At 50.5% G+C, this 12,419-nt stretch overlaps 4 protein-coding genes across 4 annotated transcripts; 2 read left to right on the forward strand and 2 right to left on the reverse strand.

The window, feature by feature from the left end:
- Positions 1-1,304: 1,304 nt before the first annotated feature.
- On the forward strand, positions 1,305-2,356 carry Z520_11707 (uncharacterized protein; the record flags this gene model as incomplete). Its single annotated transcript, XM_016782195.1, has 3 exons — positions 1,305-1,576; positions 1,629-2,103; positions 2,153-2,356. The coding sequence occupies 3 exons, from the start codon at positions 1,305-1,307 to the stop codon at positions 2,354-2,356; spliced, it is 951 nt and encodes a 316-aa protein (XP_016626654.1).
- Positions 2,357-5,141: 2,785 nt separating this feature from the next.
- Positions 5,142-7,013, reverse strand: Z520_11708 (uncharacterized protein; the record flags this gene model as incomplete). The annotated part of the gene is made up of 7 exons (XM_016782196.1): positions 5,142-5,698; positions 5,753-5,850; positions 5,918-5,984; positions 6,041-6,289; positions 6,346-6,588; positions 6,648-6,741; positions 6,807-7,013. 7 exons carry the CDS (start codon positions 7,011-7,013, stop codon positions 5,142-5,144), a joined length of 1,515 nt encoding a protein of 504 aa, XP_016626655.1.
- A 278-nt stretch (positions 7,014-7,291) lies between these two features.
- Z520_11709 (uncharacterized protein) lies at positions 7,292-9,601 on the forward strand (the record flags this gene model as incomplete). The annotated part of the gene is made up of 6 exons (XM_016782197.1): positions 7,292-7,345; positions 7,447-7,616; positions 7,715-8,098; positions 8,160-8,597; positions 8,652-8,920; positions 8,970-9,601. 6 exons carry the CDS (start codon positions 7,292-7,294, stop codon positions 9,599-9,601), a joined length of 1,947 nt encoding a protein of 648 aa, XP_016626656.1.
- A 519-nt stretch (positions 9,602-10,120) lies between these two features.
- On the reverse strand, positions 10,121-12,325 carry Z520_11710 (uncharacterized protein; the record flags this gene model as incomplete). Its single annotated transcript, XM_016782198.1, has 9 exons — positions 10,121-10,554; positions 10,630-11,035; positions 11,095-11,151; positions 11,210-11,346; positions 11,400-11,566; positions 11,634-11,765; positions 11,795-11,872; positions 11,972-11,997; positions 12,110-12,325. The coding sequence occupies 9 exons, from the start codon at positions 12,323-12,325 to the stop codon at positions 10,121-10,123; spliced, it is 1,653 nt and encodes a 550-aa protein (XP_016626657.1).
- Positions 12,326-12,419: the final 94 nt, after the last annotated feature.

Consider the following 12,419-nt stretch of genomic DNA (forward strand, 5'->3'; position numbering starts at 1 on the left):
ATTCGTAGCTGGTCGTTGGAGTGAAGGCAATGCCATGCAGCCAAGAGGAGAATTCTCCAACCAGCAGCATGTGACAAGTGTTGCCAGTAAGCATGTTGGGCCCTGCACGAGACTGAGAAAGTCTTCAAGCGCCGAGCCTCTTTCTCTTTCCTTCTCCTTCCTGTACCCATTCGATGATCTGCCGTATATAATGACGTTTGAATGTCGCTCTTGTGTTTTGAGATAAATCTGCTCATTGCCAAGTTCGAGAAGGTGCCGGTTTCCGGGCGAAAACATAGACTGTGGATTGGTTCGCATTTGATCCCAGAGGTAGGCTTCGGTGACAAAAAGATCACACATCTTCCTCTCTCCATCCGTACTCATCCATGACACTGTGAGATCGAAGGGCTTGGGCAAAAGGGCAAAGCCACCGCGATTGGTTCCAAGGCAATGGCGATCGCCGCTCAAAACATCCTCAAGAGGCAGTCGAAAGTCACCTTTAGCCGCTTAAACCTGCTAATTTTCAAGCAGAGCGTTTCCTGCGATACTCGTTGTTCGCATGCCCGCAATCTTTCACCCTGTAGAAACTTGACACCCTGAAACTAGCAGACACCATAACGTTTGTTTGATGGAAATTGAAAGGATACGGTATCTGGATCACAGCGGTGTCAATTCGAAGGGGAGAAGGTTCTGCTACTGCTGGATTTCGATGGAGAGCACATCAGAGGATCGAGGGAAGGACATTGAGGTCTCGGTATCGGGTCATCTTCGAGGGCGTGGACGTCAATCAATCCCACAGCTGACAGACCGGAACTACTCACCTTGAGCCAAGGGAGACCTGACCGATCCGACGGCCAGATGACGTTTTTTGGGAGACGGAACTTGGTTCATTGTGTTCACACGCTCTCGCGATCTCTTGCGCTTCTTCGACAGTACCCGCTAAGGTGTTCGTATAACAACGATTCCTTTGTGAGCGCTGAAACCCAGGACAATTTTGACCATCAAAGAGAGAGAGTGGGTTAAGGCATGGTAGGCTGCAGTGAGTGTCGTTGCACTGCACTGGATGGCTCGAGCTCATCAAAGAAGGTTGCATGTGAATTGCACTGAACGACACGCCTTCGACGCCTGGGAGTGAAACTGCGCGTCAAATATGTTTACTCCACCGAATATATATTCGTTTCTGGGTGTCTGTGTCTCCGTAGCCAAACCTTCTAAATCTTCTCTGTGAAAGAATGTTCATTGTATCTAGGTAACCAAACAACAACACCGTGCCATACAAAAATACCGTCGTTTCAACTCTCATCTTGAGAGACGACAGTGCCAAGATGGATTCACAACTTGGTTCTGCGCCTCGACAGAATGACGCCGAGAATTGCGCTGCGGATCACTCTAACATGAGCGGCGCCTCACCCTCTCAAGGCACGGAAGTGCGCTACAAGTTCGAGCTGCAAGAGCTTGCCACTTACCTCCGAAACAAACCAGACGCCCATAGAGGCCCCGGCGGTGACATCGTCGAATTCTTCCTTCCCACAGAGCAATTCCAACAATTCGAAGAGGAGCTGGAGCGTTGCGGTGAATTCGCGGGAGCGCGTTGCAAGTAAGTTTACGCCACTTGATCCCCTTCGAGGCCTAGCTCACCATGACGATAGATACGACTATTCCTATCCCAGTGAAACGCTGGCACTCAGAATGGGCAGTGACAAACACGAATTTCTCGTTCAATTTCTCAACAGACGTCTGGTGTATTTCCTCGATCGAGCAGAAAACGACCCAAAATCCTCCGTGTCTGAGTTTGCCGCGTCGGTCGCACCTTTCGGCTCTGCTTTCGTTCGATATCCTTCTAAGGATGGCAAGGGCAGTATCAAGCGTGCACCAGATTTGACTTTCAAAAATATCAACAAGCCTCGATACCCAGTTCTGGTTGGTGAAGTCGCATACTCGCAGACAACAGAAGAGCTACACAAACTTGCTCAAGAATACATCGAGAAGACTGAGGGCCATATCCGAACTGTGATCACAATCGACCTCGATTACCCAACAGGTAAAGGGGTATCTCTCTTGGTATGGAGGGCAAAGTTTAGCGAAGACGGGAAGTTCGAAGGGGTAGCCTGCGACGACGCCGTGGTAAGATAATACCCCTTTCGTTCGTGACATTCCTAATTCTACCAACTAGGAAATTCGAACCAAGGATGGTGGAAAGAACCCCAAACGCCAAGCCGGACTTTCACTCTCACTCGAAGACTTTGCTTGCATTGGAGGAGTTGATGAGGATGCGGATCTTCAATCTGTGACCGTTACCGTGTCTACGGACGATCTGTACAAGGCATTGGAAATTGGGGAGAAAGCGGACGAAGCCACAGCCTTGAGGGCTCAATGACGCGAGAATGGAGGCTATCATTCTGCCCCTTTTCAGATTTGCTGGCACGCTGGCTGGTTGTCAATGAGCCCAAAAGCAAGCTATGGCAGCATGAGCCCAATTGTGTATGAGTCCTTCCGTGGAAGAGATACATTCCTGGACACAAATCTTGACGTCGTCGGACAAATTACCGTTTGACAGCAGACTTGCAGGGCAGCAGAATTGCAGGGCAGCAGACTTGCAGGACCAGATAAAACTAGAAATGGCCAAAAAAAAAGATTTCAGTCAACATCCGCCCTTTTTATTGTCTCTCTTGTTTTCGAAGCCGAGTTCCTTATTCCCCCGACCGCGGCGCCACTGAGCGCGCAACGAAAATTCGTTTCCCTTGCAGTAGTAGGTTTCGAGAATCCCTAGAGTCGATTCCTACCTTGTGGGTAAGCTACCAGCTGAGGTGAGGGGCACCGGCAGATTCTGAGGCTGTCATCAATTTGAGATTCCCAAGTCCCTACCTACTTGACAGGACCGACTCGAATTAGCGGGCGATTTATGATGTGACATCGATCTTCAAAATTCTGGCGACGCATTCAGATGCCCCTGTGTGTATTTTGGCCGGCGCTCGGCGGATAATTGCGCTGCGGCTTCTTTGTTGCATCGCTCAACCACATCAACGCGGCTGGAGATATGTGCTGAGCGGCATAACTTAGCGATCGCCAAGAGGACAGTCCACGGTGCGATCGAGCGAGTCTGGCAGTAGCAAGTAGCCTATCCAATTCCCGCTTCCAGACAACGAAGCCTTACCCCGGACGAGCGGCTTGTCTCGACTGACTTCTGGCAAGAGGACGCCAATTCGATAACTCCAACGCCGAGTCGGTCTCCAACGCCCGAGCAGAGACGTCAGCAGGGACAGAAGGAAGGGCAAAACGAAACGTGTCTCCGTCACAGAGCCTCAAAGAGAAGGAACAGTCCGCACAGGATAACCAAAAGAGCAGAGTAGGCTCGAAGAGATTGGTGACACCGAATGGCATCACCAAGGTAAGAAGCCGACATTGGAACCTAGGTCCCCATTCAGGGATCCCGCGATCGGATTGCAAATACACATCATTGCCTCTGGGAAACGAACTTGTTCATCTGTAAGCACCGCCGTCGAGAGAAGAGATTAAAGAGATGGTCGACTGGAGAGATAAATAACGATCCAGGCCTCGACAGATAAAGTAGGGGGAAATGTTTCTGCCATTATTGAAAGACAAGCACTGGGGGACCACATTGCGTACATCGAAGCACTGGGCAAAGAGGCCACCGCAAGTGAACTGAGAGAGACGCAGCTGCGATGGTCGCCGGACGGGAGGCAGATCATTCATTCGGTCTTCGTCGCTCGCACGATGGGATCTTACTAGGTCAGACAAGGGGGGCAGTGTTTGGACATACATACAGCGCGCAGCCACGCAGCAATGATGGGATCGATCGTGAACCCTGTCTCGGTTTCTCTTAACGGTACTGCCCGGTCAATCTCGGTGGTGCCTCTCCATTCTCGCGATTGGGTTGAATCGAGGCCTTCAAAGTGGAGTCTTAGGAGATACTTCATTCTCGGAGAACTATGCGGCAGACACCCAGGGCACCAGCATTTCGCTCTTGCCTGACGAATTAGTTTTGAGCAAGATTTTCTACCAGGGATTGCCACTGGAGTGCACCAGGCCATTCTTGGACCAGCTGGCCCAGCTTTCCTCATTGTCCCAAATTTGCTGACGCTTACCGATCGTCTGAACTTTGAAGGACAATTGCTGATGAACCGCCAAATCCTTCAATATGCCTTCTACTTTTGGACAGCGGTTGTTGGCAGCTTCAAAGATGACCGACCAAGAGAAACCATCCTTCGAAGATCGCGTATGAGCCGACTGTGGAGCGGCTGATTAGTTGGAATTGTGACGCCTGATTGCGACGCCTGGATTGGACTATATTTCTTCCATGAAGGAACGTGCCAGATCTGCACCGAAAAAGTTGAGGCTGATCCCTTCATCATGTACGCTTAGGAGCTTCATCTTCACCGACATAATGCTGCCGAACCTTCTATACCACGGTCAATTGCTCTCGATGAAGTCGGCGGCGGGGGATGAGAGCAATCTTGTTCTTGCTATCCGACATCAACCCACCGCCGAGAGCCTCCAGCACCTGCTTTGGACCCAAAAAGAGTCGATCGCGGCCATGGTCAGAAACCATCTTCACCTGCACAAAGATGACGGCTACGTGGTTCTCCCACCTGACCTCTGGATATAAGGCGGCTTCAACATTTGTGTCCTTGTCGACGGTACAGTTGTTGGTGGCTCGACAGGACTTGTTTTCCGTTGCCCACGCATCACAAGCTAGCTGAAATCCAGTATCCTGGGACAATTGATGAAAAGGTCCGGTGCGAAGTCGCTCCGGATGCATGGATGCAAGAGTACTGTTCCAATATTCGAATACCGAATCTCTATGCCTTCGATTTCATCGACGGTAGTCAAGTTCGTTCTCTGAGCTCTCTGTCACCACCTTTCATTTTCCTATTCCATTGATTCTCTCCTGTTATCGTGACCCAGTTTACCCGCATTGAGCAAGCGCCCCGTCGACAGCCCAACTAGAAGTGATAGCTAGCCCACAGGCTATAACTCGCACATGAGGAACGAAACTACAGCATAGGATTTGCGACGGTTATGTTCGATATATTACCAGCTATCTCGATGCACTGAGAGGTTTCAGGAATGCTAGGATGTTTGTGGCGCTCTGTCCGGGGTTGTTAGCCATTATATCGCCGGAACAACCTTGGGTGTCTCGTTCAGAGAACGTATCGGAATTTGATATGCCCATCACCTTCGTCCTCCAATGAAGTCGAATAGTGTGGATGGGCGATACCCCTCTGTCTGTAATCCAATTCAATTTCTTCCTTCTTCGCATTCGCACGCTTCATCCACAAATACACTGCAAGGGTGTTGATCAAGCTGAAACTAAGAAAGGCCAACATCACTCCATGCCCTTTTAGATACCTTGGGGGGTCGGTGTAGACTTGCGAAGCCGCAATGGAAAAGCACTGAGCAAAAATACCGGCAACTGCCCATGAAGTTGCTCTCTTGGTATACCCACAGCTGTTGGTATTGGCCCAAGAGAACACCAGAATGATGGCTGGGTAGATTCCGCTGAGCACCAGACAGGTGGCAAAAATGCGACCTGCGTTATTTGTGATGGTCATCAGAATAATATAGCCCACAATAGCAAGCACGAGACTCCCGGCAACAAATATGCCTTTGCGCCGAAATCGATCAGACACAAAGTTGACCGTGACCAAAGACACCGTCGCGCAGGCATATGGAATGACTGTAAAGAGCTGAGAATGGACTGGGTGAGACTTTGTTAGCCCAAGGCAGAAACTTGTTCGGAAAATAATCATACCCGCCGAGTAACCAAACGACTTGATGATAGACGGTAGGAAGTTGCCGACTGCAGCAGATCCCATGCCAACGCCACCATAGATGAAAGCCATCATGTACCTGCAAATGGAAATTAGCGTCATGCATGGGCGGACTAAAGGGAATGCCTGTCAAGAATTGGTCTCACGTTTTCGGCTCCTTGAGAGCACGCAGTACATCTGACCACTTGAGTTTTGCTCCTGCCACGTTATAGGCTGTATTTGCGAGTCAATGGTCCGAGTCATTCATTCTTATCGAATCAAATACGTACCACTCGCCCTGGAGACAGCAAGAGCAACTTCATCCTCGGTGAAAAGCCAGTGTTTTTTCTTCAGTCTGTCTGGAAACTGAGGCAGAAGGAACAAGATCAATATGCCCACCGCAATTGAAGGTATTCCTTCGACCAAGAAGAGCCACTGCCACGCAGACATTCCATGCGTGCCATTGAGATCTTTTTGGACACCATAGGCAATTAGGCCGCTGAAGCATCCGCTAATCGTTGAGGTCGAGTAGTAAATCGCTGCTCAAAAGTCTGTTAGCCATGTTCTGTTTGTCAAGAGACTCGGAGAACCATACCCGCCCGGGTAGCTAGCTCATGCCGGCTATACCATAAGCTCAAATAGAGACCGCCTCCCTGGATGAAGGCTTCTCCACAGCCGACCAGCACTCGAAGGGCCATGACAGAGCCGTAGTTCTTCGCCTGAGATAAGCCGCAAACAATCGCACCGAAGAACACGCAGGCTCCTCCGATGGTTCTGTCAGGTCCCCAGGCTCTGAGAGCCAGATTGCCGGCAAGCATGCACGTAAGATAGCCCACATCTACAGCCTGCGTCAGAAAATATCCATCACAACACCCCAATTGAAGTGAAATCTCGTACAGAAGATGGTAAGACAATTATAAAATTGCTTGCTCGTGAGATGGGTGTCCTTGGTGAAGGTCATGATCTTCGCATTGCCGAGATTATTGCGATCCTGAGCATGCTAATTAGCAGTGGACTTCATGTGCAGTCTCCAAAGATAACAAGCCAGCGGCTCACCATGTAGGCGATCAGATAAGTCAGCGACATGATGGGAAGAATGAGAAAGTCCGACTTGAGTTTCAGAGCCCGCTCGGCCTTCTTGTCTACCACCTCGGCATGTTCGTCGAACGAATGCTTGTCGAACGAATGCTTGTCGGTCACCTCGATGTGGAGGTGCTCCTCCGTAACGGTGGCCTTGTTGTCTGTTTTGAGGTCAACGTCCATGACTGTGTGGTGCAAAGAATAGCTGAAAGGACGTGCCGTCCCTTTCATTTATATTGTTCCTTGACGTTTCCACGAATCGGGGCTCCGGAGTCCAGAATCTGGGGAAACAGGCTGGGGAAACAGTCGGGCGTGGGGCGAGAACTAATTCCGACATCGGCTTCCGCCCTCGGGCGAACCAAGTCAAATTCTGTCTGCAGACTTCGTCCGCTCTCTGTCTCAAGTAGCCAACTACTTGTTCGCCCGCACTCGCATCATCGGCTTAGACTGGCTGTTTTACCATGGCTTATGAGACTCAAGCGGTCGTCCGCGAAGACCAATCCGAACCGCCGCCAGTAAGAGACGCCGCTGAAGTGGCCCAGAGGCCGCGGGCGAAACGGAGACGTCGGGTTTGCATTGAGTGCCATCAAGCAAAGGTGAGGCTCACCTCTCCCAGAACGAGAGTCCAGTCGACATCAGTGATTGTGCCGAAGATGCTGTTGGGGATTCGCTCTCACACTGCCCACAGCTACGCTGCGATGCCCCGGTCTTTCCCTGTTCACGTTGTCGGCGACTCAACCTTCGATGTCAAGTTGATCAACACTATCAGCGGTTCAACAAAAATGCGTAGGTATCTCTATCAATAATCATTGAAAAAAAAGAGAGAGAAATCATTCAAGAAAAAGCGAAAGCAAAGGGACCAAAGCCACTAACGGCAAACATAGCAAAATTCAAGAACTCCAGAAGGAACTTCAGCAATTGCGCCAGAGCAGCCAACAGCGCCCATCAGGCACCGCAAGCATCCTCTCACCTGACCCGATTCTCTCAGCACCAGCCTCAACTCCATCAATGCCTTTGGCCGAATGGAGCTTCACTCCCAGAGACCCTATTGGCCGGGGAAGATCTCCACTTGAGAAGGACGACTTGCTCACAGAGCGACCTGACAAGCAACCTACAGTGGATGAGCAAGACTCTCACCTTTTAGATTTCTCATTGTTGAATGCAGACGACCGATCGCAGCCACCTCCCGATCGAGACCGCGCGACACTTGAAAGATCTATCGACACGGTTCGTCTGTCTCCAGACCAAATTGACCATCTCTTCGAACAGTAGGTGGTTCGGCGAGCCAGCCTTCCTGACGTACCAGGCTGATTGTCTGACGGAAAATAGATACTTCTTCCGATATCACAAATATGTTGAGATTCTTGACCCTACTGCCTCACCAGACCGATATTACCAGGAATCCCCCCTACTGTTCTGGACCGTGATTGCAATTTCTGCTCGCCGTTACGCCGAAGATCTGTCCCTACTATCCTCCCTCTCTGCATCGGTAACAGGGTTAATGTGGTCCGTGATCGCAGTCCGTCCTCACTCCTTGGAGACAATCCAGGCTCTTGTCCTGCAAATCACCTGGCCATTGCCGACGTCATCGCCATTCACGGAGAACATTTATATCCTTAGCGGCATAGCAATTCAAGCGGCCATGCAACTAGGTCTTCATCAGCCCGAAATAATCCAAGACTTCTCGAGGACAAAGTCTGTTCTGTCACAACAGGAGATACATGAGCGGATCAATGTCTGGGCAGCTTGCAACATTGCTGCACAAACGTCAGTTTGATTGCCTTGTAGTGACAGAACCTGCAGAGAGCTGATTGTCAGCAGTACTGCTACTAGCCTTGGCTATCAACCCATTCGTCCGTTTGACTGGCTTGTCGACCGATGTTGTCAGGCCAACACCATTTATTCACCGTCCGAGCGTCTCAGACATAGCCTTATGATCCAGAGGTTCTCAAACAAGATCGAGACCCTGATATCCAACAACGTCATGCGTATCCCGACCGATCAACGCGGACATAATCAGTGCACACTGATCAGCATGCTCGAGGGGGATCTGGACGAGCTCAATACGCAGCTTCGACACGAAATAAGTGGTAATGCATTCCTTTTTCCCATCTGACATCTGCTGACTCTGCTGGCCAGCCGATAACGAAGTCTACATCACAGGTGTTCGCCTCCAATTAGGTTTGCTTTGGTTTTTCGAGCAGGTAGGTGGCCGACTACGCCGCGAAGGTCTACTGGCGGCGTTTTCAAGCGCCTTGGATGTCATCTCAAAGATATCCGAGGCCGACAGCACGTCGGACCTGCTTTCCTTCGCACCTGCTCAGATCTACCATCTGTTGAATCTAGCATGCTTCACCATCACCAAGCTGCTCAACTCCGGCCTTGCCCAATACTTGGATTTTGAGGAAGGTAAGCGCTCGTTCAACAGCGCCGTCGCCTGCCTCCGACGCGCATCGGTCGCCAACAACGACGTTCCTGGCAGGTCTACTGAGGTCCTCACCAAGCTGTGGCGAGGAGTGGAGGGAGCCTCGAGTACTGCCCATGGAGAAGAGCCGGTGCTTAGAATTCGAAGCCGAGGAAGTGCCAGCGTGCTTCACGATGAGACGTGGAGGTTCAGAGAACAGTATTTTGGTCAAGCAAATGCATACCCGACCCCGTCGGTGGGAGGAAGTGAAGCAAACCATTCCGCCAGTGAGATGAATATTGGCTGCATCGACGTCGATCTGGGCTGGTCTTGGGGTTTTGACATCGGCACGGCGCAAGATAAATGAGCGAACTATTACCGACCATTCTGGCTCGTCGGTGGATACTGACGCAGATGGGGCCTTGGACTAGGCTCTGAGACCAAACATTGAAAACAATGCGGAAACTGAGTCGATTGAATTGATAACGATCTATCTGGTATATCAGGATTGGTCCCAGAAAAGATTTTGGTTAGTTTAACCGCCTGCAGTCTCCTCATCGTCTACAAGATATGGCTTTCCCACTCTTATTTGACCCTGTCCCCCACTACTTCTCCGTTGTAGATAGGGTGCCGAAATGCTTTACATGACGACGACTGATCCTCCTTTCTGAGGTTCTACGACAATCACTCTAGGGGCTGCAAATGTACATATTCCAGAAATAAACCGTGACGCTGCAGCCCAAGCAGCTGCGCAGCAAGATTGGGATTAACAGTGTATCAACTGACTTTCTGTAAATCTTCGATGATGTTGGGTAGGCACATGCCGTGGGCTCCATCAGTCTACATCAATGAAGCAGCCTTATAGTCGTCGAGGAGCAGAACCTGTCTAATACGAACGAATCCCAGCCCAAGGCTGATCGAGATAGTATGACGAATCCCTGTCCTCAGCTTCCCTCGTGGAAAATCCGTTGCCCAGGTATTGAAACCGGCTAATCGTCCAGTACGAGAACTCGTAATCCTCATATCTTGGATCATCCAGCACATGGAACCAATGAATGCGGCTTCCAGGATGGAGGCCTACGACCGGCCCATCCGTCATGCCGTTCTTATACCAGCTGCGACATTTGGCGGACCACACGGTGCGCTCCATGAACGCGGAGATATGCTCGTTAAAATCCCGAACAGCATCAGCCTTGGGCACGAAGGTCTTGGTGTTCTGAGTCTGCATCTTCTGGAGCATGTTGATCATGTACTTGGCTGCGTGCTCGGCAATGGGCACCACTGAACCGTGACCGATCGGGCAGTTAGGCCCTAGAAAGTCTGTGCGCCGTCAAGGGTCAGTGGCGGGGGGGAAGTCGCTTTGGAAAAGGGGGAGAAAAGAGGACTAGCCCTTACCAAAGTAGTTTGGAAAGAGCTCCACCGCCAGCGAAAGATATGCCTGTGGCAGTCCCTCGGTCCAGTGTTGCTCTAGCGAGACGCCTCCTCTACCCATGATGGGAAATCTCGGGCGGAAAGAGACATCAAAGCCCGTGGCGCATACCAGAGCGTCGAACTCGACGTGTTCCCCGGTCGAAAGGATCATACTTGTCTTGGTGATGCGTTCGATTGCATCTGTCACGATCATCATATTCGGCGCAACCAATGCCTCCAGGTACGCATTGCCCGGGTAGGAGCGACGGCATCCCACAGGAAAATCCGGGATCAGAGTTTTCACCAAGCGCGCGTCCTTCTGGACTCGCATCTCCATCTCGGTTTTTGAAAAGTCTTTTGCTGCGGCCTGCTCGGGCGTGTCCTTCAGGAGCTATTTCAAAAGGTCAAAATTCATCAGAGAGGATAACGAAAATAACCAAATGCTCTCACAATATTGAACCGTCGGTTCAATTCTGACTTCATGTCTTTGCGGTAGTCGAGATATGCCTTGCGGCCTTCGAATAACCACTTTCTCTGAGTCTCATCATCTAATTGATTATAAGACTTTGTCCTGGGATCGAAAGTAGAAGCATTGTCCCCGGTCACAGGTAAAATTGGCCCCTCCTGGACCAGCAAACTTTTGTGCATACCCCGCAGTGATCCAGGTTGGACTGCTGATGAAAGTTATCAGACTCTTCACATCTTTTTTTGTTTGTCGTTAGCAAGCCTCTGAATGAGAGGGTTTTATTACTTACGGGGCTGAAGAGCTGGGATGATCTGTACGCCTGAAGATCCAGATCCAATAACAGCCACAGTGTTTCCCCGCATATCGTACGCAACGTCCCAACATGCCGAATGCATGAGCTTGCCTTCAAAGTCGTGGAGTCCGGCTATGTCAGGCCATTTCCAATGGCTTGATCGTCTGCATCAACTTGTGGAACCCTGCAAAATCGGGGATGTGTTGGGCACGGGCTCACTTGAGAATTCACGGAGCATTGATAAGGGCATGAGACCAATTGTGAAGACGATTGCCATTGACAAGATCCCGAATCTCGATATTCCAGACCCCCGCGGCTTCGTCCCATTCAGCGCCGACTATCGCATGGTTGAGTCTGATGTTTCTGGGCATCGCTAGGATTCAGATACTCACAATTTGGTCCAGTTGGGGTTCGGCGCCCAGCTGAACTGATAGTTTACCGATGGCAAATCGCACGTGCAACCGGGGTATCTAGGAGTCGAAAAGGGGACCACAGTAAGCGAACTCAAGACGGCCCATGAAAATCAATGGCTTTCTGGCAAATGAACTCCAGCATTTTTCTCAACGGACCTGTTTTCAAACCAAGTGCCTCCAAGCTAATTTTCCAAATATAACTATAAAAGTTGTTACTATAGTTGGAACACCATCATATACATCTGGAGGTCATCAATGAAATGGTGCTGCACCTATTTTAAATAAAAGTCCTACCACCTCAGGATTCTTTTCGTAAACCACATACTCGACGTTTTCCATATGAGTGTCAATCTGACGGGCCATGTTCAATCCACTTGCTCCCGCTCCGACCACGACGACGCGAATCGCGCGAGGCTGTCCTAGCGGAGTCTCGGAGATTGTGTATGGCTGTTCTTTCGACCCGTTTGTCGCTGGCTTGTGTATGCCGTTGAAAAGCTGACTCTCATTCATGCCGTCTCCTCGGTGCGTGCTATGCTTTCCTTCATCTCAAAGCAGATTTCGCAACTGTGATGAGGTATTCAACGCCGGCGTGCGTGGTTCATAT

This window comes from Fonsecaea multimorphosa, assembly GCF_000836435.1.
Source record: "Fonsecaea multimorphosa CBS 102226 unplaced genomic scaffold supercont1.42, whole genome shotgun sequence".
NCBI lineage: Eukaryota > Fungi > Ascomycota > Eurotiomycetes > Chaetothyriales > Herpotrichiellaceae > Fonsecaea > Fonsecaea multimorphosa.